Source organism: Balaenoptera borealis (genome assembly GCF_965194805.1).
Source record: "Balaenoptera borealis genome assembly, chromosome: 6".
Lineage (NCBI taxonomy): Eukaryota > Metazoa > Chordata > Mammalia > Artiodactyla > Balaenopteridae > Balaenoptera > Balaenoptera borealis.
Genome location: NC_138863.1, coordinates 2,639,086 through 2,666,417, shown reverse-complemented (window position 1 = coordinate 2,666,417; position 27,332 = coordinate 2,639,086). Strand labels below are relative to the sequence as shown.

Below are 27,332 nucleotides of genomic sequence, written 5' to 3'. Positions count from 1 at the left end.
GTCACCCCTGCTCCGTGTTGGTCACCCCTGCTTGGTGCCGGTCACCCCTGCTCCGTGTTGGTCACCCCTGCTCCGTGTTGGTCACCCCTGTTTGGTGCCAGTCACCCCTGCTCCGTGCCGGTCACCCCTGCTCCATGTTGGTCACCCCTGCTTGGTGCCGGTCACCCCTGCTCCGTGTTGGTCACCCCTGTTCGGTGCCAGTCACCCCTGCTCCGTGCCGGTCACCCCTGCTCCATGTTGGTCACCCCTGCTTGGTGCCGGTCACCCCTGCTCCGTGCCGGTCACCCCTGCTCCATGTTGGTCACCCCTGCTTGGTGCCGGTCACCCCTGCTCCGTGTTGGTCACCCCTGTTCGGTGCCGGTCACCCCTGCTCCGTGCCGGTCACCCCTGCTCCATGCCGGTCACCCCTGCTCCATGTTGGTCACCCCTGCTTGGTGCCGGTCACCCCTGCTCCATGTTGGTCACCCCTGCTCCGTGCCTGTCACCCCTGCTCCATGTTGGTCACCCCTGCTCCGTGCCTGTCACCCCTGCTCCGTGCCAGTCACCCCTGCTCTGTGCTGGTCACCTCTCCTCTGTCTCCATTGCTGGTTCCTCCTCCTCTCTCACTTTTCTTAGTATTGGCATCTCTGTGTTGCTAGCTTTTCTGTTCTCTCAAACTGGTCCTTTCTGTTTGTTTTACCAAGTCACTTTCCTAAGTGATTCTATTCCATTTCCTATTTCGTTTTGAGTTTATTATGGTAATTAATATTTGAATCAGGATTAGGCTTACCTGTGGATGGAGGAAAGATCTGAAGCAATAGTGGCTTAAGTGAGGTGGAAGGTCATGAGTCAGTCTGGAGGTGGTGGTGATCCGGACCCTTCTGCCTCCTCCCCCCATGCGTGACTTCCATTCCTCAGGGCACCTCGTGGGCCACAGTGGCTGTCGGCTCTAGCCTTCACGACTGCGTTCCATCCAGCAAGAAGGAAAAAGGAAGTAGGAGAAGGGCCCACCTCTTCTCTTTTAGGCTATTTAATGGAAGTGATGCACACTGCTTCTACTTACATTATATTGGCCAGATCTTTGTCACGAAGGGGTCGGTGAAGTGACACCTTTATTCCAGGCATCCGTGTGCTTAGCTAGCAATCAGAGGTTCCATTAATACAGACGAGAACTTGCCAAATTTTCTCATTGCCTGGCATGGTCAGAAAATGATGATTTTGTAAGGCACTTGGGTAAGTGGCGGAGGCTTCCTGCCTGGCTAGGGGCCGAGGGTTCTGGAACCAGCACGGCTACCACATGTGGGCTGCACACAGGGCAGGAAGCTTTGCTATACGAAGGGAGATCAGACACGGGGGTCAACCAGCAGTCCCTTCCACGGTGCTTCTCTAGGAAGTTGCTTATTTCATGCACATTTTACAGAGTCACGGCAAAAAGATGTTTCAAGATACTTTTATGATTTAAAAAATATATCTATAGTTATAGTTTTCCTTATCTTCCAAAATTTTTGCATCTTTTTTCCTTTGATAAGACTTTGAAAAAACTATTGAAGGAGACACCCTCTAGCAAAGAATCAACTTTTGGTTTTGTAGATATTCACTTTTATTTTCATTTCATTGATATCTGCTCTTTATTCTTCCTATTAATTTCTTTGGGTGTTTAGTTTTTCTAGCCTCTTGAGTAAAAGACACAACTCATTTATTTTTAGTCTTTATCATTTTAAACAAATATATTTAAGACTGGACATCTCCCTTTAAGCATGCTTTATATCCTTAAGTTTAAAATTTTTTGAATACTAAAAACACCTTGAATTTTAATATGAAGTAGTTGGTTGTTATTTCTTCTTTAACATGTGGGCTATTTAGGAGTCTGGTCTTTAGTTTTTAAACATAAAGGTTTTTAAAAAGTTTTGTTTTTTAACAGTGTCTAACATAGTTGCATGTTCAAAGAATATGGTCTGTCTGATGTTGATTATTTGGAATTGAGACTTTCTTTGTGGCCTCGTTTGTGGTCAGTTTTTATAAATGTTTCAGAGCGCTTGCAGAGTATGTTTACTTTCTCTTTGGTGTCCACACTTCAGTGCACACTGTTGATTTCAGGGAGAGGCGATTGGACGACTGTGTGCAGACCGTATCTATCGATGATCATTATTGATTTATATGTATTAATCATAATATTAATTGCTGATCTTCTCTCTCTTATTCAAAAATTCCAATAGTAGGTGTTTTTTCTCTGCTCTCACATAACTTGTAGTGTGCCCTTAGTTTCGGTACTTTTTATTTTTTTGGAAGGAGCATTTTTTTCAGTGCTAAGGAAATACATATTTGTAATCTGGGCATCTCTCCAGCCTGTCTTTGAAGTTGTGTTGGAAGAAAAGCCGTTTCTTATTGTGCTAATGGACTTGAGGAATACATTATAGAATAAATATGTGAGTCAGATTGCTTTGAGCATTTTCTTCATCATCCTGACTTACTTGCTCTCTTTTCAAGAGGAAATATAAACTTCGTTAATAGTAAGATATTAGCCCATGCCAAGTATTTTTTTCCTTCAGATTTATGAAGTTTTTGAAAAACAACCAGAAAAACAGTTTTATTACAGTGTTCCTTATGCTTTAAAAATGCTTGCTTTTTAAGCTTTATAAATGAAGATGCTTTGGAGAATAACCAGCAGTGTCAAAGATGGTTCACTTAGTTTAAAGTTCCATTTAAAGATTTCTCACTCCTAATTTTTCAATCTCCTTTTATATAGTCTTCTCTCGGGTGTTTTTTCATTTTATATCTGTTCTGTGAATGTTAAAGTTCAGATGCTTTTTCTTTTCATTTAAATTCTTTATTTTGAAATAGACTCAGAGAGTCTATTTCTCTTCGTAGATTTCTTTCTCTTCGTTTATTTAATGTTTTGGTGATTTTATTACTCTCTTCATCTTCTCGGTCACATAAACCATGTATTGTACTGGGACTGCTAGAGGTCATACATCTCTTCAGATGAGAACCTGAGCATGTGTTGAATTGGACCTGCATGTATGTATTTCACTGCCCCTCTGAAGGAAAGCTGTCATAAGGACCTAAGGTAGCACCCACACGTCTTAGAGATTATGGATGACTGTCTTAAAGAAGCACTTATTTGGGCATATGAGAACCTCTTGTATCTTGAAATGCCTCTTGATGGATAAACTGATCTTATCACAAACATGTTATATTTTAATTGTAATAAGTAGAATATAGCTAATAGTAATTACCTAAATTCTTATATGAAAGTCAGGGGTTTCGGTCGTATTCTCTTTTACTTTGGTGATCTGAATAGATCATCAAGTTATTTCTTATTTTGGTAGCTAGATGGTGCAATTTCATTACAAATTCCTTAACTCTGTTAGAAAAATGCTATTCCAAATCCCTGCTTAACTGAAATTCTGCGCCTGATAAATACATTCTTAGTTTGGAAGTTCATGGTCCTAGTATTATTGGATGTTCTTTTGCTAAGAATATTGTTCCTCTTTAAATTGCTATGAAAGAAATAAAGGGGGACGTATGCTACGATATTTCTTCACTGGTGAGACTTTAATAGCTAAACTGGGGAACCACTGAAATTGATTGTAATCATGAAGAGTTATAGGGTTTTTGTATTTCTTTCTTTCTTTATTTGGAAATAAGGTGATAGTTTTATGTTCCCAAGTAGTGCAGTGTTTTCCAATACACAGGCTGGGGATTTGGAGTTTTAGATATAAAATTAAAATAGAATTATCAATAGTATCACTTCAAAATACTTACAGATAATATACCATGGATATATTATAGACCACAAAAGTGGTTTAGGAACCATCAAAACATTATATGTATCTGAACTTTGTGAAGATAATTATGAGGACATAGGCCTTCTCTGTATATCCTGTGATGTGGTTTGTTATGTGGATCAGGAAACTTTACCTGAAAAAATATATATGTGACTTAACAATTTGGATTATAAGAATTAGCTATAGTCTTATAAACATTTCCACATTGAATGGTCATCATCTTCTCTTTAACATGTTTACTCAGTGAATGATAATGTGACAAATAAATATTTTATTTTTACTCAAAATGTCAACTTAAAATTCATATCATATATCTATACTTTCCTAGATTTTAGTTCTGTCGCGATAAGTAATTTTGGCCTCAATTCCAAAGTTCTCTGCTTTGCATAAAAAATATCTTTAGTTTGATTGATTTTGACAGCCTAAGTCTGTAGATGGACATTCAGTTACTAAGTAGTATGGAGCTTGGGGTTTAACTCGACTCACTGTGACACGTTAACGAACGCAGGAAGGGACTGTGCTATGGAAGCCACAGGGTGGACGTCAGTTGTTTAGGGTTAGGATTCAGCGTGAGTTTAGACAAACTGACTGTAGAAAAGTTCAGGGGGTAGTCTGGGGAGCAGAAAGTAGACAAATAAGAGAGATTTCGTCACACGTCACAGAAGCTCCAGCTGCCAGATTCTGGCTCCGTCGACAGGAAGAGACTGCAGGTGCGCTGCCCTGACTGAAGGGTAATTCTCGCTAGTTTGTGGAGGTAGGAAGACTAGAAAATATCCATGAGATGTCATGAAACTGTTTTTTAAGAAAAAAAAAAAAAAAAACATGAGAAATCAAGGCTTACAAGGAGTGGCGTAAAAATGATCTAGCTGAGCCACTGCCGGCTCAGCCTGCCTTGGCTGGCCTGCTGGTGCAGGTCTGGCCTGGTCCCCTGAAGCCCGGCACAGAGCAGCCTTGCAGGGCGGGTCCCCAGGTGTCTCTGCTGGTCCAGGTGGACTGCAGGTCCATGGGTGACGGAGGTGGGAGAGCCACGTTCCCCATGCGGCATCTGCTGTAATCTCATCACCTTGCTCAGAGCCCTGCCCGGTACCATCGACGATTTACAGTGGGCCCTCTGCACCCATGGGGTCTGAATCCACAGATTCAACCAACCTCAGACAGAAGATATTTCGAGAAAAATTCCAGAAAGTTCCAAAAAGCAAAGCTTAAATTTGCAGTGCTGGCAACTGTTTACATGGCATTTACATTAAATTTACAGCTATTTACATAGCATTTATACTGTATTAGGTGTTACAAATAATCTAGAGGTGATTTAAAGTATACGGGAGGATGTGCCTTGGTTATATGCGAATACTTTGCCATTTTACATAAGGGACTTAAGCATCCGAAGATTTTGGTGTCTGGGGTGGGGGGGTGGTCCTGAACCAATCCCCGGATACTGGGGGAGGACTGCATTGCCGAGGAAGTTGGGGTCCGGGCGTCTACGTACCTTGCCGAGGTCTCACGCCCAAGGCCTGGGGCCCACCTCTTATTCCACTCCTGGGCAGAGGGTCTTAACGCAGTAGGGCCCGTGGGCTGCTTGGGGACACATTTCAGATTCACCAGAAACCGCGCCCCCCCCCCCCCCCAGTTTGCAGGGGCAGAACCTGTGCTGTGTGGATTGGGTGGAGCTGCTCGTTCCTAGAACTGGTTTAATCCTGAAATCCCATATTTCTTTGTCTTCACTTTAAACAAAGACATTTATTTCCTGGTAACTATTCTTAGTTATTTTTGTCCATCCTAAAACATACCCATTTGTGCTTACTGTTTTAAGTGAGAAACATGTTTATTTTATTTTGCTAGTTCCCATCTCTTTATTGTTCCTGTGTGTTTACTTATGACTTGAAAAGCAGCTTCCAGTGAAGCACTGTTGCTGGAGGGACCAGACCTGGATGAATAAATTAGGTTTCCTTGAGTTTTTAATGTAATCTGGGCCAAACGGCCATGGCACAGAGACTGAGATGGAGGAGCCAAGGGCACGGCTCTGTCACTCTCCCGGGGTCCAGGTCACAGGGGTATTGTAGAGTCAAGGAAAACTGAAATGCTTGGCATTAAAATACTTTGATTTCCTACTTATAGCAGTGATGCATATATAATTTTTCATATTGGAACATTATCAAGGTTTTCTGATCAAATCTCTAAAACATTCCTTCTGGCCGAAGACCTCTCCCCACCAGGCGGAACCCTTTAATGACTAATAAAGCCTTTCCATAATCCTTGTTGTCACAGAGGCCAGGACTGATGGCCACTTAGTGAAGGGCTTGTTTTATGTCAGGGTTTTGCTTTACAAAAGCTATAAATTTTAGAGAATATTCTTAAATCCCTTAAAGAAAAAAAGTTCTTAAAGTAGAAATGTGTATTTTTTAGACATTGCTATTTATAAATTATTTACAAATAAATACACTGTATCCTAATACTCTTACATGTGTACTCCATATTACAAACAAGATGTGTTATAAAAGTTTTATTTGTTAGGTTTTGAAACTCAGGAGTAATTTCCGCATATTAATATTTTTGAGACTGATTAGGTTTCCAGGTAGCTTTTAAAAGCTTTATCATACTACAAATAGAGTCACTTGCAGTGAAAAATGATAGACAATTATGTTGTAATAGTAACAACTAAACACGGCAAAGAAAATACTTTTAAACAATTTTAAAAGCTACTTTTGAAGAAAAGCAGATTTAGAAGCAGGTCAAGCATTGAAAGTTGTGAGGACCACTTTTGAGCACTTTCAGATACTTCAGAGATGACTGATTGGGATGTTTAATGTGAAAAAGGAGCGTGTGTCGTGGTCCTCCTTCCGGGGCCCCTCCCGCTCTGCTCCTCTGGTTACTCTTGGCTCCACATTCAGCCCTCGAGTGGGTGAAGCCGGCTTAGGTTCTAGGGAAGGAAGGCCTTCTCCGAAGCCCATCCTGGGGTGGCAGCAATAATCATCGTGTCCCAGAGTTGGTGAGCTTGTGTTATGGGCCAGGCCCTGAGCCCCGTGCCTGGATATGTTGCCACAGTTATTTCTCACAGTAATCTTACACTTGGAGAGAAGTTGCACGTACAGTACAAAGAAGTTTCCCCTCTGAACTCTCTGAGAACGAATCGCTGGTATCACTCCCGGGTACTTTCCTGAATAAGTTCTCTGGACAAGGGCGTTCCCACCACTGCAGCAGGGCCGCCTTCCCCCGGGCATGAGCGCTGCTACGCTGCTGCCCTCGTTGCCGTCCTGGTGGGAGTAGCCCAGCAGCGAGGCCCTGCTCTTCCCACTGGGCCCCGTCACGGGGCATGTGGTTCAGTCTGTCCCGTTACTGTTAGTGCTGCCTCGGTCTCTGGTGTCTGCCAGGCTTCTCCACTGTCAGGTTACTTTTTGTAATAAATAATACTTTGTGGGGAAGTGCTTTGGAACCACGTAAGTATCCTGTTCTTCACTAACTTTCAGTTTAATTATTTATATCACTATGGGCTCACGGTTTCCAATTTAGTTTTATCGTTATTTTAACGCTCACATGGCCTCTGATTTGGCCAGTGGGGGCTCCTTCAGACTGGCTTCTGTGTCCTTTCATTCTGCCCCTGTCATTCTTTGAGTTCTTCCTTACCTTCTGGTTCACCAAGATGTTCTAGGCCTTGCCTGTACTTTCCCCGCCTCAGCCCTGGCATGAGCCGTTTCTCCTGGTTCCTTGCAGTGGAGAAGGGTCTTTAGAAACCGAGATCTGCTCACTAGGTGTGCTCGCTGCTCTTGAAGTGTTTCTGCTCTCAGGCCCTCTCGTTGGTCAGAGCTAAAGAGAAAAAGTGTGTGAGTGTGTGTGTGTGTGTGTTCCAGTTTTCTGTTGCTGTATTTGTACTTCTCTTTTCCAACAGTGTGGAACCTGGCTCTCATTATCCTTTGTAGATGAACTTGTACATGAGTCCCCCTTGCATGTAACCGGTCCCCGTTGCTGCTGTCACCCCTGGCCTGTGTGGCTGCGCTCTTCACCCACCTTAGGTTCCAGCAGCCCTCGCCGGAACACCAGTGTGACCGCTGCGCTCTGGACGAGCTCCCCGTCACTCCTGGGCTGGCCAGTCTCCCCGCGTGGGTGCCCCCTCTGCAGCCTGCACTGACTGCTGCTCTCTTCCTCCCTTTCCCCTCCCCACCCTGGGCCCCCGAGGCCTCCCACCCCGTGCAGATGCTTTCCTTGCTCTGCCCACCTCATGGCTTCAGGGCGGAATGGTTCGGGGGAAAGGGGCCGGGAAAGGCCACTTCCTGACGTTCCCTCGGAAGGGAATCTCCTAAGGTGAGGACCCGTGCGTCTCATTTCCCCCTCCCGTGGCTCGCATAGTGTTGGACATAAGTAAGTGATCGTTACCTGTTGACTAGGTGAATTTCAGAGCTACTGAACAAACGTTAGAAGAGAAAGAGGGACAAGGAGGAGAAGGAATGCTGACGCGTGAGGAAGCCCTTGGCAGAGATGAGATAAACGGGAGGGGCAGCGGCCTCGGGAGCCCCACGCTAACCGCTGGCTGGTGCTTCCAGCCCCTCCCGCGGAGCTCTCCTGGTGCGAAGCCCCGGACGGCCTGGCCGCGGGCCGCCGGGTGGTGGGGAGCCGGCACAGCCCCCTTGCCCTGCGGTTTTCTGCCACAACTTGGAAGTTCGTGGTTTGAACAGTAATTCAGATTTCCAGGTAGAGTGTGATAGGCATGACGCTTAAATGGTTTTCTGACCTAGATTAGTGTGATGTTAAACATAAGAGTGTGCTTTTTAAGAGGTGCTTTGGTACTTTCACAAAAGCAGGAAGCTTAACCTGCGGTGGGCCTGCACTTAGAAGGGTTTTTATGTTCTGGGGAAAAAGAGAACTCACAATACTGGCAGTATTGTTGGGATTGAGGGTTGTTTTGTTTGTTTGTTTGTTTTTAACTATTCTATAGGTATACCGTAGGGCAAGAAACAGTAGGTTCTTTTCAAAGGAACCAAAGTCAGATTTGCTTCTACACTTCTCAGCAGCCCTAAATGCCCAAAGAAAATGGAATAATAATAGTGGTTATAGCATTTGGAGAGAAACAGATTGACCCAAGATTCTTATTATTTAGTCAGGTTGGCGTCTCATATGCAGAAATAATGAAAGGCATACCCAGATAATGCAAGGGCTCAAAAAATATTGCTCTTGGATTCTTCTTGGAAAAAAATGATTGCCTAAAATACAGTCTTATCTAGATAACTAAGAGATCAAAAAAAGCAGCCCAAGCCCACCCCTCTGGAAAGGGGAAGGTAGGCCTGGCCAGTGCAGGAGCTACTGGTCAGATGCATTTGGGCACCCGGAAGTGGCTGGTCTGAGCTGAAAAGTGTGCTGTAAGCTTAGCAGACGCAGCGGGTTTAGAAGACGTAGAAGGAAAGAAGACAGAAACCATCTCGTTAGTAATTTTTATATTGACTGCATGTTGAAACAAGATTTTGGACAATGTTAATTAAATTGAAGTTAATTTCACCTATTTCTTTTCCCTTTTTTAACGAAACTAGAAGAAAATGTTAAGTTACATATGTGGCTCACACGTTTGTAGTGGGCATCATTGGTGTGAACAAAATGAATTAAAATTGAACATTAAAACCAGTTAAGCAAAGAGAATTTGAATGGGCTACAGAATTAAATGTGAAATCCTTAAGACGGCTTTCAAAACATCAGTTTTATAGAAAAATAACACAATAGCAGGTAGTGGGGTAGAGAGTCAAGGGAGGTCAAGTCGCATGAACGGCGTCGTTTATTCACAGCTTTTCCTTGTCCTTCTTCAGTGTCTCTTGATTACTCACTTCTTAATTTTAATCTAGTCGAATTTCTCAGTCTTATCCCTTATCATTAGTGCTTTCTGTGTCTTCGTTAAGAAATCCTTGTCTCTTCTAAGGCCAGAAAGGTATTTATTCTCTTTAAAAAACTAACGCTTTGTTATGACATTCAAGTCCTTGATCCATGTGGAGTTGATTTTCCTGTATTCCTTGAGGTAGAGCTACAGTTTTTTTCCCCCAAGTTTTTCCTCCTTTCCACACTGATCTGTGATGTTGCCTCTGCTGTATATGAAGGCTCTTCCTGGATTCTCTACACGAGAGGCTAGCAAACTTTCTCCGTAAAGGGCCAGGTAGTAAATATTTTCGGCTATGAGAGCCGTGCGGTCCGTGCCCAGTACTCAATGTGGCCATTGTAGTGAAAGCAGCCGTAGACAACACGCACATGAACGTATCCATAAATAAACTTTTATTTGTGGACACTGAAATGTGAATTTTATAGGAGTTTCGTGTGTGTCACAGAGTATTATTCTTTAAATATTTTTTCAAGTGTTTAAGAAAGTGAAAGGTCACCATTCTCAGCTCATGGGCTGTATGAAAAGCAGGCGGTGGGCCAGCCTGCGGGCTGTGGGCTGCCCTGTCTCGCTGGCCCTGCCCTGCCCACCATGCTTCAGTCCCTGTAGCTTTATAATAAAGCTCCACATCTGGGAGTTTGGCTATTACTGGCCCTTTCCACTGCCATGTAAACGTTACGACCAGCTTCTTGAGTTCAGTGGGCGTGTTCATGCACAAGATTCTGCATTTATTTAGCCTTCTTTTGGGTCTTTCCGTAAATGCTGAGGATCTTCTCTGTAGAGGTTGTGCACATCTCTTGTTAGATTCTGTCTGGGTACTCCAGAGTCCGTTCAGTTATTGTAAGTGCTGTATGTTTAAAAACTGTTTTCTGTTTGTTGCTGGTAGGTAGGAGTGCTCTTGATTCATAACCAGCTTCCTCGATAAACTGATTATCTTCAAAATGCATCTATGGATGCTTTTGTGGTCTATGCTGTAGTAGCCACTGGATACTAAGGTAGATGATATTGAGATGCAGACGGGGGGCTCCAGGAGGCTAAGGGACTGGTCAGCACGCAGCGGGGACTCCCACGCAGGCCTTCTGACCCCAGCGCATGCGCCACCTCGAGTCAAGGCGGCTTCACCTCCTCCTTTCCGGTCCTCACGGTTTTCTTTTTAGGGTCTAATTGCTCTGGCTGGGGTAGTAATGAAATAGTAGTAGTGAGAGTGAGCAATCTTGTTTCCTTCCTGATTTTTAATGGACATGCTTCTAGAAGTTACCCCTTCCTGATATTGTTGTAGCAAAAACAAGTTGAGAAAGTACGATTTTTCCCCAGTATGGGGCTTTTTTCTTGAAAGGGTGTTGATTTTATTAAATGTTCCTTCCGCATTGATTGAGATGATTCTATTGTCTTTTTAAAATTTGATAAATATCATTTATAGCTTTTCTCATATTAAACTATTCTTACATTCCTGGTATAAAACCAGCATTGCTATGATATGCTATCTTTTTTATCCACTGCTAGATTCTAGTTGCTGATTAGTATTTTTCCACTTATATTCGTGGGTGAAATGGGCCCCTGATTTTCTTCCTCATGTCGTCTTTGTCTTGTTTTTGTCCCCAGGTTAAGAATGAATTGGGGAGTGTCCTTTTCTTCTCTCTGGAAGAGACTGTAGATGATGGAATGATATATTTCCTGACAATTTGGTGGGACTCACATGTGAAACCATCTGAGTGTGGTGTTTCTTTTGTGGGAAAAATTTAAACTACTGCTTTTATTTTTGTATTAATTATGGGCGTATTCAGGCTTCTATTTCTTCCTGAGTCAGTTCTGGTTATTAATTTCTTTTAAACTATCAAGCTTATTGCAAAAAAGCATTTTTAAAAAAATTTATTTATTTTATTATTTTATTTATTTTTCGGCTGCGTTGGGTCTTCGTTGCTGTGCGCGGGCTTTTCTCTGGTTGTGGCGAACGGGGGCTACTCTTTGTTGCGGTGCGCGGGCTTCTCATTGCGGTGGCTTCTCTTGTTGCGGAGCACGGGCTCTAGGCACGCAGGCTTCGGTAGTTGTGGCACACGGGCTCAGTAGTTGTGGCTCGCAGGCTCTAGAGCACAGTCTCAGTAGTTGTGGCACACGGCCCCAGCTGCTCTGCGGCATGTGGGATCTTCCCGGACCAGGGCTCAAACCTGTGCCCCCAGCATTGGCAGGCAGACTCCCAACCACTGCGCCACCAGGGAAGCCCACAAAAAAGCTTTTGATAGAACTCTTAAACATTGCTCTATTTGTAGTTTAGGTTTTTTTTTTTTTTTTTTAATTTATTTATTTATTTACTTTTGGCTGTGTTGGGTCCCCGTTTCTGTGGGAGGGCTTTCTCCAGTTGTGGCAAGCGGGGGCCACTCCTCATCGCGGTGCGCGGGCTTCTCACTATCGTGGCCTCTCTTGTTGTGGAGCACAGGCTCCAGACGCGCAGGCTCAGTAATTGTGGCTCACGGGCCCAGTTGCTCCGCAGCATGTGGGATCCTCCCAGACCAGGGCTCGAACCCGTGTCCCCTGCATTGGCAGGCAGACTCTCAACCACTGCGCCACCAGGGAAGCCCTAGGTTGTTTTTTTTTTAATTAATAATATTACTTATTTGTGCTTTTTCCTTTTTTATTTAATCACGTTTTACAGAAATTTGTCTGTCACTCTCTTAAAACCACCAAATTGTGGCTTTGTTGATGTTCACTTCGTATCTTTGATTTTACTTCTTGCTGATATTTCAAGTTTTCTTTATTTCCTTCCTTCTACTCTTTGAGTTTATTCTGTTTTGTTTTGTTTTGTTTTTTAATTTCTTAAGTTGGACACTTGTCACTAGTTTTTATTTAGCCTTTTAAAAAAACCTTAATTTAAACTTGTTTTATGATTATAAGTTATTTTGTTTTAGAAGTCAGTATTCGGGACGTCCCTGGCGGTCCAGTGGTTAAGACTTCGCGATTCCACTGCAAGGGGCACGGGTTCATCCCTGCTCAGGGAACTAGGATCCCGCACAGTGCCCAGCGCAGCCAAAGAAAAAACAGTCAGTGTTCATTCACTCACCAGCCATGTATTGATCACCTGCCACATCCTGGGCACTGTTCTAGACATCTAATCAGAAATGGGTGTTAAATGCTGTCCGATATCTTTTTGGCAACTGTTGAGATGATCATATATTAATAGAATTCCTAATGTTGAGCAGTTCTTATTACATTCCTAGAATAACCTTTGCTTGGTCATAGACTATTATTTGTCCACTGCAGAACTATATTCAATTTACTACTATTTTAAAATAGGAGTTTGTATCTTTATTCAAGTGAAATTAACCTGGAGTGTTTGTTGGAATGTGTCTCTGTATTGTCGTTAGGTGTTACGATCAAGATTATGTTGGTTTTATAAAATTCGTCTTTTTCCTGTGCCCTAGACAGTTTAAGTCAGAGGAGTGATCTGGTTCACAGAGGTTTGATGGAGCCTTGAGGCTGGGTGCCCTTCCTTCCTCTCGGACAGAGGTTGGTCCCCTCGGGGGCTCCTCTCCCCAGGGCTGCTGTCAGAAGCAGGAGCTCACTTCTTATCTGACGACAGCCTGAGAACCAGTAGCTCGGAGCTCACAGGGTTCCCTGGTCCCCAGCTGCTGCCGGTCACAGGTTGCCATGCTCTTGCCTGCGGGGCACATAGGCCTGGGTAGGGGTCCTTCTCCTACACACGTGGGTCAGCTTGCCCTCCCCCCCACCCCCGGGAAGCCCTGGGAGGGACACTGGGTGCAGCTGCCCTGCGGGGGCTCGGCGGGATCCCGGAGCTGAGGTTTGTCCCCTCTGCGCTCCCTCGGTCTGTCTGTCTGTAGGAGGCGGGGCGGGGCTGTTGTCAGGGTGTAATTAGCAGCTTGCTTTCCTGCGGGCAAGCCGCCTCCTACCCTGGGTTGTGCTGCTGGCCACGGTTATCTGCAGGCGGCTTCTGGCCTCTCGGGCCAGGTGGCCAGTGTCAGGACCTGTCACAGAAACCCCCGCTCAAGTCCCCGCTCACATGTCGCCTCTTCAGAGAGGCCTCCCCTGCCTGCGGGCTACACCAGTCCTCCCTCCAGCCCCTCACCCACGAGTGTCCGACCCAGCTATTTTCTTCATGGCATCGGTGGCTAACTGGAATTGTAGGATGTGTTTTTGGACTGACTTGAGTGCTGGAGGAGCGAAGAATAATGAGTCCCGGCTTCAGAAGACCTAATGGTGCCGTCTGTGTCCGCAGGGCACCTGCAGCCCTCTTGCCGCTGTCCTCAGCGCCCTCAGGGGGTCTGGGACCCGAGCGTCCTTTATTTGAGTTTCCTTTGCTCCTCCTAGCCCAATGCTCATCATTAATTCTGTGACGTTTATTTTCTGCTGAAGACCTCTGATATCCCGTTACTTCCAGTTACAGGTTTGAGTGTTGGTTTCTTCTCCATTTCACATGCCAACCGTGAAATTCACTGGGGTCTTAGCCCAGTAACTGCCTTTGGGGTTAATGGTTAATTTGGGTGTGATTATTTTATCTGGTATTTTTAGAGCCATTAAATATGGTAAGAATTTAGAAGTCTAAATATAAAAAAATAAAACTGGAGCCAGAATGATAAGGACAGATTGGAGCAATAGGCTCAATAGAAAATGATAAATATTTTAGCAAGACATTTAAAGTAGCAAATTCAGTTAGTTAATAAAGGGATGGAAAGGAAAAGCAAAATAATTTAATAATACTAATGGGCATTTCCAGAGACGATAGTGAAAAGAGAAAAACACTTTTAAAATATATTTTTAAACTTAGATTCATTTGCTGCCACTGCCTACATCATGGGAGGTGATTATAAAGTATAAAGCAAGTGAACTTTAGAACCCTGTATCCTTTGAAATTTCCTTAAGGTACGTCTGCTCAAACAGTCTGTGCGTTAGCCCTGTCCAAAGGGTCTTGTTAAATATTGGTGCTGGGTCTGCCCCAGACCCATAGGTCAGTCTTTGGGCAGGATCCTGGTGTGGGTATGTTTAAAAACTTCCCCAGCTGATTCTGATGCACAGCCAGGAATGAGACGGTGCCTTCAAGCTTCTGCTCCAGGTGGTCGTTGATCCCTGGAGGGATGAGGTAGGAGTTGCTTAACCTGCGCGTCTGGTTCCTGTGCACAAGGGCTGATCCCATTAAACCCTTAGAAGACCTGGGGTCAATGCTCGGGGAGGAAAGAGCCCGTCCACTCCCTCCATCCCTGGGTGGTAGCAGTGTCCTTCTTGGACCTGGCTCATTTGGGTGGGGGTGCTGTGGAGCTATGGACTTGAGGCAGGTCTAAAAGCATCGTCCTAACCAGTAGGGAGCATGCACTACCTCCTGCCTGGTGGCCTGTGTGCTCCAGCTATAGCTTCTTCCTCTTGCTGACATGCAGGGAGTGGGGCCTGTTCCTCGCCGGTGCGTCTGCCCAGGTTGCTGTGTCAGGAGCAGGCACTGTTTCTTGTTGGCCCCGGCTTGCATGAGCCTAGCCACTCCAAGCTTACTCACTTACCCCGTGGCTCTCCCCCCTTCCCCAAAGTGAGATCATCCTAACAATATTTTACGAGAAATGCCTGCACACACCTTTTTAATCTTTGAGCTCCTGAGAAATCTAAATAACAAATACAGACTTGTAAAGAGATGAGAGGAATGTGAGATGTAATGAAAATAACATAAAAGGATGTTAATAACTTTGATGTCCCTGAAGACTTATTAGTTGATGCTTAAATGTGAATGCTGTAGCCATGGAGATGCCATGGAGATGCCTTGGATGGAAAGCAAGGGCCCGTCCTGGGAATGTCTTCTCAGATTTAAGTTCCTCTGAGTGCTTGATACCAGTTTTCTCCATCTGTTGAGCCTGGCGCTTCTCGTCTGGTCGTCTGAGGGTTCTCCCAGAGTCATCCGTCCTCTTTACAAAATGGCCACTGGTTTTCTTGCCTTGATGACAGGACTCAGTAGGAGGCTTGATACTTTTTCAGAATTCTGTTTCCATGGAACTTCTAGGGCAGATGGGGCAGCTTGAGCCCAAGAGTTTATCTTCCTCTCTCCTATTAGTATTTGCTTAATATACCTAGGTGTGCCGATGTTGGGTGCATATATATTTATAATGCGTATGCATATATATATGCATATATATTTATGGTTGTTATAATCTCTTGATGAATTGACCCCTTTATCATTATATATAATGACCTTTTTTGTCTCTTCTTACAGTTTTTGGCTTAAACTCTATTTTGTCTGATACAAGTATAGATACCCCTGCTCTCTTTTGGTTTCTATTTTTGTGGAATATCTTTTTCCATCCCTTCACTTTTAGCCTATGTGTATCTTCAGAGATGAAGTGAGTCTCTTGCAGGCAGCAGGTACTTGAGTCTTGTTTTTTTTTATCCTTCCAGCCACGCTATGCCTTCTTTCTCCCAGTTTTATTGAAATATAATTGACATATAGCACTGTGTACTTTTAAGGTATACAGCGTAATGATTTGACTTAAATATATCGTGAAATGATTGCCATAACAAGTTAGCTAACATCCGTCCTCTCTTATAGATACAAAAAAGAAGAAATTTTTTCCTTGTGATGAGAACTCTTAGGATCTATTCTCCTAACAACTTTCATATATTACTGTACAGCAGCGTTAGCTATAACCATCGTGTTGTACATCACATTCCCAGTACTTATTTGTCTTATAACTGGAAGTTCGTACCTTTTGACCATCTTCCTCCAATTCCTTCTCCCCTTACCCCCATCATACTGTATTTGTCTTTCTCCGCCTGATGTATTTCCCTTAGCATAATGCCCCAGGGTCTACCTGTGTTGTTGCAAATGGTAGGATTTCTTCCCTTTGTGTGGCTGAATAATATTACACTGTGTATAACTATCTATCCATCCATCCCACAACTTATTTATCCATTCATCTGTTGATGGACACTTAGGTTGTTTCCATGTCTTTGCTACTGTGAATAGAGCTACAATAAACATGGGGCTGCAGATGGCTCTTTGACGTGGTGCTTTCATTTCCTTCAGGTATGTTCCCAGAAGTGGAATTGCTGGGTCCACTCTATGCTTTTTGCTTGGAGAATTTAATCCATTTACATGTAGGGTAATTACAATAAGTAAGGACTTACTAATGCCATCCTGTTGTTTTCTGGCTGTTTTCTGATTCCCATGTTCCTTTCTTCTTCTCTTTCTGCCTGCCTTTGTGAATTCATGATTTTCCATAGTGGTATGCCTTGATTCTCTTCTCTTTATCTTTTGTGTATCTACTGTAGGTTTTTGCTTTGCTTTTTTTTTGGTTTTTTTTTTTTTTTGCTTTGTTTTTTTCTGAGGCTTACATAAAACATAGATATAACAGTCAATTTTACACTGATAACAGCTTAACTTCAATTGCATACCAAAACTCTACCCTTTTACTCCCCCTTATGTTTTTGATATTGTGATCTACCTCTTTTTATATTGTGTATTTATTAACAAATTATTGTAGCTTTAGTTACTTTTAATCCTTTTTTCCTCGAACCTTTATACTAGAGTTAAGTGGTTAATACCTCCATCACATTACAGTACTAGAGTTTTGTTGTTGTTGTTGTTTCGTTTGGCTTTAGCAGAAACGCTAGACGTGGATAAGGCTTTATGACATTTCTTCTCTGTCTGTGACACTTTAGAAGGCACGATTTACATGGGATTGTCTACAGTTAACAAATATGCTATTTTTGAGACTTTATGGCTTCTTATTTAACGGCCATAAATCTAAGAGTAACTATATGTCATGACATAAGAACTATGAGGTCCCATCTTGAGATTGCTTCCTTCAAAATCAGCATTTTGTTTCAGATGAAATGTTTTAAATTTGGTTAATACTACATTTCAAGAAAAATAATTGCATTTATACATGCACCTATTTATTTATCTATTTATTTTTAAAGCGAAAGCAGGTTTATTCAGTGAGATACACATTCCATAGGCAGAGTGTGGGCCATCTTGGAAGGCAAGAGGCCAGTATCAGAGTATTTTGAATTTGACAGTATACTTACCTTCACCAGTGTGTTGTATATTTTCATGTTTTCATGTTACTAATTAGTGTCCTTTTGTTTCAGCCTGAAGAGCTCCTTTCAGCATTTCTTATAAGGCAGATCTAGTGGTGATGAACTCCCTCAGCTTTTGTTTATCTGAGAAAGTCTTATCTCTCCTTCATTTCTGAAGGACAGCTTTGCTGGATAGAGTATTCTTGGTTGGCAATTTTTTCCTTCATCTCTTTGAATATTTTATCCCACTCTTTCCTGGCCTGTAAGGTTTCTGATGACAGATCTGCAGATTGCTTTATGGGGATAGCTGGAAGTTACAAGCTGCTTTTCTCTTGCTGCTTTAAGAGTCTCTTCTTGTCTTTGATTTTTGACAGTTTTATTATCGTCTGTCTTGGAGAAGATCTCCTTAGGTGAAGTTTGTTTGATGAACTGTGAGCTTTGTGAACTTGGATGTCCAAATCTTCTTCCAGATTTGGGAAGTCCTCAGCCATTATTTCTTTAAATAAACTTTCTGCCCCTTTCTCCCTTTTTTCTTCTGGGACTCCAGTAATTTGTAGATTGCTTCTCTTGATGGTGCCCATTGATCACGTAGGCTTTCTTCACTCTTTTTAATTCTTTCTTTTCCCCCCAGACAGGATAATTTTGAAGTTCTTGTCTCCTACTTCACAGATTCTTCTTCCACTTGAACCATTCTGTTGTTGATGCTCTCGTCACATTTTTCATTTCATTGGTTGTGTTATTCAGCTCCGGAATTTCTGTTTCTATCTCTTTGTTAAACTTCTTATTTTTTTTCCTATATTATTTTCCTGATTTGTTGAACTGTCTGTGTTTCCTTGCAGCTCATCAAACTTCCTTAAAATAGCTATTTTGGGTTCTTTATCAGGTAAATTGGAGCTCTCCATGTCTTTGGTATTGGTTACTGGAAGAGTATTAGTGGTGTCATGTTTTCTTGATTTTTCATGTTCCTTGAGTCTTTTTTAAAAAAATTTATTTATCTTATTTATTTTTGGCTGTGTTGGGTCTTTGTTGCTGCACGCAGGCTTTCTCTAGTTGTGGTGAGCGGGGGCTACTCTTTGTTGCGGTGCGTGGGCTTCTCATTGCGGTGGCTTCTCTTGTTGCGGAGCACGGGCTCTAGGCGTGTGGGCTTCAGTAGTTGTGGCATGTGGGCTCAGTAGTTGTGGCTCGCAGGCTCTAGAGCGCAGGCTCGGTAGTTGTGGTGCATGGGCTTAGTTGCTCTGCAGCATGTGGGATCTTCCCAGACCAGGGCTCGAACCCACGTCCCCTGCATTGGCAGGTGGATTCTCAACCACTGCGCCACCAGGGAAGCCCCTTGTTCCTTGAGTCTTATGTTGCTGTCTTCAGGTCTGAAGTAGCAGCCATCTCCTCCAATCTTTACTAACTGACTTTGGGTGATAAATATTTCCACCAGCCCTGCTAGGGATTCTGAGGCTTTCTCATCTCCTATGCGTACGCTCGCTCCATGTTTCTTGCTGTTTCTTGCTCCTTCCTTCAGCAGAATTCCTCAGCTTCTATGCCGTCTCTCCGCCCTGCAGCTCCCGGCTGGGTGATGACAGCCTCCCTCTCTTTTCCCAGGAGTGGAGCTCAAGCTGAAGGTTGTGGTCTCTCCCTCCACAGACTCAGGCTGGCTCTCTGCACGTGCTCAGTAGCCGTCCATCAGAGCTTGCTCTCACCATGTGGGGATCACACACAGGAGTGGCCACAGGGTGGGAGTGCGTGTGGGTGAGGCACGCTGAGCGCTGGGGGGCACCCATGGGCCAGCTGGGGGTCTGTAAGTGAGGCGTTCCCAGCGGCTCGTAGGCGGACTTGTTGGTGGAGTCTGCAGTGGGGGTAGTAGGATCTGCATCAGTTTAGCTACCTGCCACTCTCCCAGCCACTCCGAGCCCCCCGAGGCGTGCAGCTCACGACTCTGGCTGGGGCGAGAGAGAAAGGAGCCTCTTCGGCAGCTTCCCGCACAGCTGGGGAAGCGGAGTGCCCACTGCGGCGCTCTCACTGTCCCCCTCGGGAGAAATCACAGGCCGTGGTGGTCTCTCTTGTCCCTAAGCTGTTCCACCTCGGGGAGGAGTGACACCACGGGTGAAGTCAGGCTGTTTCTCTTTCTGTCTCCAGTGCATCCACACTTGGATTGTTTTGCTCTGGTGGTGTGCCAGACCTCTCCGCGGAAACCTGGGTTTCCACAGAGGCTCCCATCGTGGGTGATCGCCTAAGACGGCCTTCTCCAAGGGCTCGCTGCCTGCAGAGTCAGCACATCCGCTGCCCTGTGGTGGAGTCCCCAAAGCTTGGTGGCCCCTACTCTGTGCCGCAGTCGGGAGATGGTCCCCATGTGGAGAGCGGAGCGAGAGCGGGGCGAGAGCGGGCTGGCGGCCCGAGTGTCCCCCTGTCCGGCTCTGAGCCGTCCACTGCCTTCGTCCGTCTCCTGAGCATGGGTGCCCCTGACATTGTGTTCTGTTTTATAGTTGTTCCCTAGTTCGGTTTCAGTTTTGTTATTTGGGCAGAATCTACTTGGTGTAGCTTAAAAGAATTGCAGAATCCTAAAAATCTCCAGCTAGAATGAATTTTAGAGATTTAAACAAAGATAAAGAAATACAAAAATAAAGGTTCATGGTTACGAATTCCTAATCTTATTTTTTTCTAAAGCATATGTTTTATTATATGATTAATAGTGAAATAGAATACACTCTAGGAATGGAAACTCTATTCCCTAGTGGATAAATATATTTTTGTCCATTTTCTTTAATAGTCAGTGTTTCTTCTTCTTTCGGGCTGCCACATCCAGGAAAGAGTCAGTTGTTTCAGTTAAAAAAAAAATTCAAGTCAGCGGTTGTAGCATCCTTTAAACTTAGCTTACTTACCTTACATTTAACCAAGAAATTATTCTTGAACCAAATAAAATCACTAGTGAGTGTGTTGTGTCTCAGGTAAAATCACTAGTGAGTGGGTTGTCTCTCAAGAGTAAATGGCACATATAAAATTCAACGTCCATTATTGCTACAAGCTTGCAGTGAACGAGGGGCAGGAAGGTACCTCTGGCCACAGGAGGAGGAGTACCTGCATCGAGCAGTCTGCATCCTACACAACAGGGAGGGGCTGCAGGTGTTTCCATGGAATTCAGGAACAAGGATGGCTGAGATATTCTGGAGGGTCTAACTGGTGCAAAAAGAAATGAGGTTGAATTCTGGAAAGGAGACAGGGTCACCATCATCTGAAGATGACAACAGTCTACCAAGTCAATCAACCCCCTAAAAGTTAAAACTATTTAAAAAATTTATAAGGTGGCCAGTGACAAAATAAATACACAGAAGTCAGTATTTTTCCTATATGTCAGCAATAACCAGTTGGAAACGATGTATATCAAGTCCCCCATCCAGAACTGGAAACAAAAATGTAAGTTTCCAAGGCATGTGTGCATTTAATAAGAATTTATAGTAACTGTATTGAGAAGCCACAGAATTTTACCAAGAAATATAAAAGGTTTGGAAAAAGTCGAGAGAGACATTGTGTTTCTGGATGGGAACTCCGTATTATAGAGATGTCACTTCTCTCAAGTTAACTTGTAAGTTTAATGCAATTCCAGTAAATATTCAATGGATGTTTTGGAATTTGGCAGGGAATATTCTAAAGTTTTTCTGAAAGCATAAATATATGAGAATAGCCTTTCATAAATATGTTTGAAAGGACCAGGTTTAGGCCAGTAATGTCATATTCTTAACTTACTTTCATTACTTTAAGTAGAGAAGGGATCATTTTAGCTGGGGATCTGAGTTCTACATTTCCCTGTTGCCTGCTTTGTTAGTGTCAGTATGGTCAATCCTCCATGTGACAAGATGATTTTTAAATTCTTTCCATTTTCAGGTCAGTCCGAAAGGCCAGGCTGAAGGTACATCTTCTCTGTTCTGTGCGCTAACCTTTGGCTTCAGCCACAGTGACCCCACGCCAAGCCTCCGTACTCTTATCTCACACACCAGCCTTCCGAGAGGGTTCCTCATTCCTTTCCAAGGACATTAATGTTTGTAGAAGTAGCTAACATTTAATGATCTTTTGATTTTTCTCTGCACCAGGTCCTAGGTGGTTCCTTATATGCATTTCTTCTCCTGTAGAAGCTTACCCATCGGATATTCTCAGTCGTAGACAATATAATAATTATAATGACAGCTGACATTGATAGAGCACTTACTATCCCTAAGGAATTGCTTACATCACTTCATTTAATCCTCACAGTAATTTATGAGATAGGTGTCATCCCCATTTTCTAGGTTAGGAAACTGAGGCACAAGAGTTATCTTGCCCAAGACTATGTAGACAGTCGCACAGGTAGGACATCAGTGAACCTCACACTATGTAGCTTCTCATACATACGTTCTAAAAGCTTCCTGCTCGTGTTTATTTCTTATCCGTAGTGGCTGCAGTGAGCAGATTTCACCAGCTGGGAGGTTGTTTTGAGCAGCATGTCCCTGACTTGGACCGGCGGTTTTCCCTCTGCTGCCAGTGTTCAGTAGTTATACCCGCAGCTGTCAGATTGTGGAAATGCCATCGGAGTCGATGTTCTTGTATATGCACAGAAGTAAAATACTGGCTTGTGAAAAATATTTGATGTAAATTGGTACAACCACTTTGGAAAACTGTGTGACATACGTACCCGTTGACCCAGCAATGCCACTTCTTGTTGCATGCCGTGGAGAATCCTGTGCCTTTGTGTGTTAGGACAAATGTATAAGATTGTTCCGAGTTGCCTTGTTTGTCATGGCCCCAGACCAAGAATCACCCAAGTGTCCACCAGCAGTGGAGTGGTTGGATAAATCATGGTGTATTCATATGATGACATAGCCATTCAGCAATGCAGATGAACAGAACGCATGTGCTCGTAATTACATGGTTGATTCTCAAGTACAGCTTTGAGCAACAGAGGCCAACGCATGCAGATACATGTGTGATTCCATTTGTCCCGTGCACATAGGACAGGCACACGGGTCAGCAAACAGCAGAGCCCGTCATGCAGACCCGGGACTTGAACACCAGGGACGGCAGACTGACAGTGACTTTGGGCTTTGGGGACCCTGGCAGGGTTTGCTTTCCTCACCCAGATGATGGCTGCAGGTGTCACTTTATCATTTTGTTAAACCGTTCATTTATGTCTTAGGTGCTTTTCTGTGTGTGTGTGTAAAGGTTAAAGTGTTTGATTCCAGACTGTTTTACTGTGCGTTCAAGATACCAGTTTGACCCACACTAGAAATGAATGTGTGGTTTACAGAGAAGTTTGGTGATGGAGTATTTCTGGATGAACAGGACGCTTGGAATCATTATTCTGTGGGTCTCTGCTTTTCTCATGTAACTTGGATGCAGGCATTCCTCGGTTTATGAAGAAAATGAACTTTTGACAGGTTGTGTATAAATTGCTTCCTGAAGTCATGGGAGAGTATGTTATTTAAAGCAAATACTCACACTCTTTGATTTTTTTACCCCCCTCCGCAATTAATCAGGCCTTTGTTTATCGGGTTGGCTTCACGTAGGGTAGAGCTCTGCTCAGGAGTGTCCGTGACCCCTCAGATCAGCGGCGGAGTGGAGGGCAGTGTCGTACCCCAGATCCCGCTTCTGAGAGACTTCTAGCAGAATCTAAGGGTCAGGCTTTCAAGCATTATTTTAACAATAGTACTTTTTTGCCCTGAAGCATTGCAGTTGAAATTTAAAGAAACAAATCTCGGAGGTCAGCAGTTTTTATGTGTATGACTTATAATAATAAATCATTATAAATTTAAAAATCACTGTAAACACAAATGCCCACAGTTCTGGGGACAAGTATGTGTGTGGTAAATGCAAATAATGTTAAGTCCCAGGAGTAACTGTTCACCTGAAAACTCTTGGAAAGTCGCTGTCTCTGAAGCGCGCGTGCGAAGTGGCCGGCCAGACGCTGCCAGCTGAGCAGATAGTCTGCAGCCTGCATCAGGAGGAGGGCCAGCCAGGCGGGAGGGCGGGTGTGCGTGCCCGTGACACACAGCTGCCGCCCCTCTGTGTCACCTGTAGCAGCTGATCCCCGGGCAAGCCACACGCAGGAGCTGCAGGCTGTGCCGCGTCGCTCAGAGCGGATCTCCGAGCTCAGCACTGCAGTCTTTCGGTAAAGATTTTTAAGGGCTAATTTCATGGTTTGGGTTATTTATAGAGTGGCGATGGGGAAGGGGATGTGTCAGGAAGGAAGGCAAATGATTTTTCGGTGAAAGAACTTGTCTGCCTGAAGCTGGACGTACAGCTTGTTGGTTGGTGCTGACAGTATGCCAGCGTATTTGTCGGCCTTCCGCCGTGCCTCGAGCTGTGGCGCCTGCACTGAAGCGGGACCTCGCCAGCTGCGCCTGCAGGCCTCGCAGTTTCGTCCTTCATGGTGGAGAAATTTATGAGAATGGTTACCGTTCATCGAGGGCTCACTCTGTGCGAGGCACTGAGCTGCTTATTTTATGTTATCCCATTTAATCCGACCTGCAGGGTAAATATTATTACTTCCATTTTATGGTGAGGAAACCGAGGTACAGAGAGGTCACGGCAAGCTCCCGAGGCCGTAAAGTTGGGAGGCGGTGAGGCGGGCTGGGACGGGCTCGGGCCCCGCAGAGCACACGCTCCCGACCGCTCGCGCCTCGCCCACGGGCCCTCCGGTGTTCTAGGCGGTTTTAGGTACTATTTTGGGTCATGATACAGTTTTGTTATTTTTTGCTCTTCCGTTTTCAAAAATTAAGCATAGTTCATGTGACTAATTCCTGTGTGGTGAGTATGGTGGTGGATTCTCAAATTCTACTGTTGTACATATTAAAAGTCTGTAAAACAAGGGTTTGTAATGGTTGTGTTTGTCTGGAAAGTTGCTGATACAGCAGTAGAAGCTATGTGTAAATCAGAGGCTGTCGTCGGTGGAGGGTGCTTGTACAGCACATGATCAGTGCTTGACTTATCCACCCCACCTGCCACTTTAATTAAGTGAAAGTTAGAAAAATGCCAGAATTTTGATATTTTGCAGCAATAATAAAAGCCTCTCCCGACTATCATAATCCAAGTCCAAATGTATCTTGTTTAAAATTCTTAGGCTCTTAAAAGTAAAATTATGACTTTTAAGATTAGTGTTCCAAATCCTGCTTGGTTCTGTGCCACAGAAACATGAAGGACTTTGACAGATGACCCCTTACTGTCTTCATCCACGTTGGGACTTTTGCCGACTTTGCAAGACGTTGTGCCTGTTAGTCTCCATCCTAAGTTCTGTGCCCTTAACGGTTTTGTGTTAGAGACAACGTGATGCCAGATACATAGGAATTACTTAATAATCATTATGAGTGGGTTTAAATAGAATTTTAAATGTCTCAACTAAGTCAGTAAGTAGTCAATATAATAAAGACAACAGTTTTTCCTGGGAAGTCGTTTGTCGTTGTACTGATTCATTTTAGTCATTTAGCATTTTAATTTAAAAGCATTTTTATAGCTACTACCTTTTTTCTTTAATTAAACTTATTTTGAGATAACTGTAGATTCAGATGCAGTTGTTAGAAATAATAGAGAGAGCCCAGGGATGCCTTACTCAGTTTTTCCCACTGATAACATCTTACAAAACCGAGTGCAGTATGACACCCAGGATGCTGACCTTGATACAGTCAAGATACAACATCTCCATCATCACAAGGATCCCTCTTGTTGCCCTTGTATAACCACAGTCCACCCTCTACCTTCCACCCCACCCCGTCCTGAACCCCTGGCAACCACTAATCTGTTCTCCATTTTTATAGTTTTATCATTTTAAGGATGTTATATAAATGGAATCATGCAGCATGTAAGTTTTTTTCTTTTTTAATTTTTAAATTTTCATTTATTTATTTTTGGCTGTGTTGGGTCTTCATTGCTGCGCGCAGGCTTTCTCTAGTTGTGGCGAGTGGGGGCTACTCTTCGTTGTGGTGCGCGGGCTTCTCATTGCAGTGGCTTCTCTTGTTGCGGAGCATGGTCTCTAGGCGCGCGGGCTTCAGTAGTTGCGGCACATGGGCTCAGTAATTGTGGCTCACGGGCTCTAGAGCACAGGCTCGGTAGTTATGACACATGGGCTTAGTTGCTCCGCGGCATGTGGGATCTTCCCGGACCAGGGCTCGAACCCGTGTCCCCTGCATTGGCAGGCGGATTCTTAACCACTGCACCACCAGGGAAGCCCGCAGCATGTAAGTTTTGAGACTGGCTTTTTTCACTCAGCATAACTCACTCAAGGTCCGTCCAGGTTGTTGTGTGAATCAACAGTTCATTCCTTTTTATTGCCAAGTAGTATTCCATGATACAGATGTAGCATAGTTTATTTAACTACTCACTCCTTGAAGGGCATCTGGGTTGTGTCCAATTTTTGGCTCCTTTGAATACAGCTTCTGTAAACCTACCTGTACAGGTTTTTGTGTGAACATGTCTTCTCTTCTCTGGGATCAGTGCCCAGGAGTACAATTGCTGGGTTGTATGGCAGTTGCATGTTTAGCTTTTAAAGAAACTGCCAAACGGTTTTCCAGAGCAGCTGTACCATTTTACATTCCCACCAGCCGTGAATGAGGGATCCAGTTTCTCTGCACCCTTCCCAGCATTTGGTGTGGTCGCTGTTTTTTGTTTTAAACATTCTGATGGGTGTGGAGTGTTATCTCATTGTGGTTCTGATTTCCATTTCCTTAATCGGTAATGATTTTGAACATCTTTTCACGTGCTCGGTGGCCTTCTGTATATCATCTTTGGTGAAATGTCTGTTCTTTTGTCCATTTTCTAATTTGATTGCTTTTTTTGCTGTTGACTTTTGAGAGTTTTTACATTCTAGGCACTAGTCCTTCACCAGGTCTGTGGTTTGAACATATGTCTTCTCACTCTCTAGGCTGTCTTGCATGCTCTCAACAGGGTCTCTTGCCCAGCGACAGTTTTTAATTCTGATGAAGTCCAGTTTATCAGTTTTTCCTTTAATTGATCATGCTTTCGGTGTCAGGTCAGAACTCTTTGCCTGGCCCTAAATCCCAAGGATTTTCTTCTAGCTTTTTTTCTAGAAGTTTTATAGTTTTCTGTTTTATATTTAAGTCTGTGATCCATTTTGAGTTAATTTTTGTACAAGATGTGAGACTTAGATCAAGGTTCATTTTTCCCTGTGGATGTCCAGTTGCTCCAGTGCCTTATGTTGACAGGCTATGTTTCCTCCACTGGATTGCTTTTGCACCTTCGTCAAAAAATCAGTTGGGCATATTTGTGAGGATCTGTTTCTGGATTCTCTGTTCTGTTCCATTGATCTGTGTGTCCATCCTGCCAGTACCACCCTGTCTTGATTACTGTAGCTATCTGGGAAGTCCTGAAATTGGGTAGCCTGATTCTTCCCTCTTATTTCTTCTTTTTCAAAATGTTTTAGCTATGCTAGTTCCTTTGCCTTTCTGTATAAGTTTTAGGATAATCCTGTCCATGTCTACAGAGAATTTGGGACTTTGGTAGGAATTGTATTAAACCTATATATCAATTTGGGGAGAATTGACATCTCTACTATGTTGAATCTAGCAATTGATGAACAGGGTATGGCTCTCTCTTTTTAGATCTCCTTTGATTTATTTCATCCACATTGTGTAGTTTTCAGTATACAAGTTCTATACATATTTGGTGAGATTTACACCTAGTATTTCTTTTTTTTTGAGCAATTATAAATGGCATTGTATTTTTAATTTTGGTATCCGTGTGTT

The 27,332-nt window shown here is 43.8% G+C and overlaps 1 protein-coding gene across 17 annotated transcripts in view; it reads left to right on the top strand.

Annotated features, from left to right (window-relative positions):
* TRAF3IP1 (TRAF3 interacting protein 1) overlaps positions 1-27,332 on the top strand; it is a 66,522-nt gene that overhangs the window by 34,911 nt on the left and 4,279 nt on the right. Inside the window, exon 17 of one of the 17 annotated variants that reach the window (XM_082395968.1) lies at positions 21,490-26,840. The exons of 14 other annotated variants lie outside the window; for them this stretch is intronic. In XM_082395968.1, the coding sequence (XP_082252094.1) occupies positions 21,490-21,642 (153 nt within the window). In that variant the 3' untranslated portion in view covers positions 21,643-26,840. 2 more of the 17 variants (XM_082395971.1, XM_082395969.1) reach the window with 2 other exon arrangements.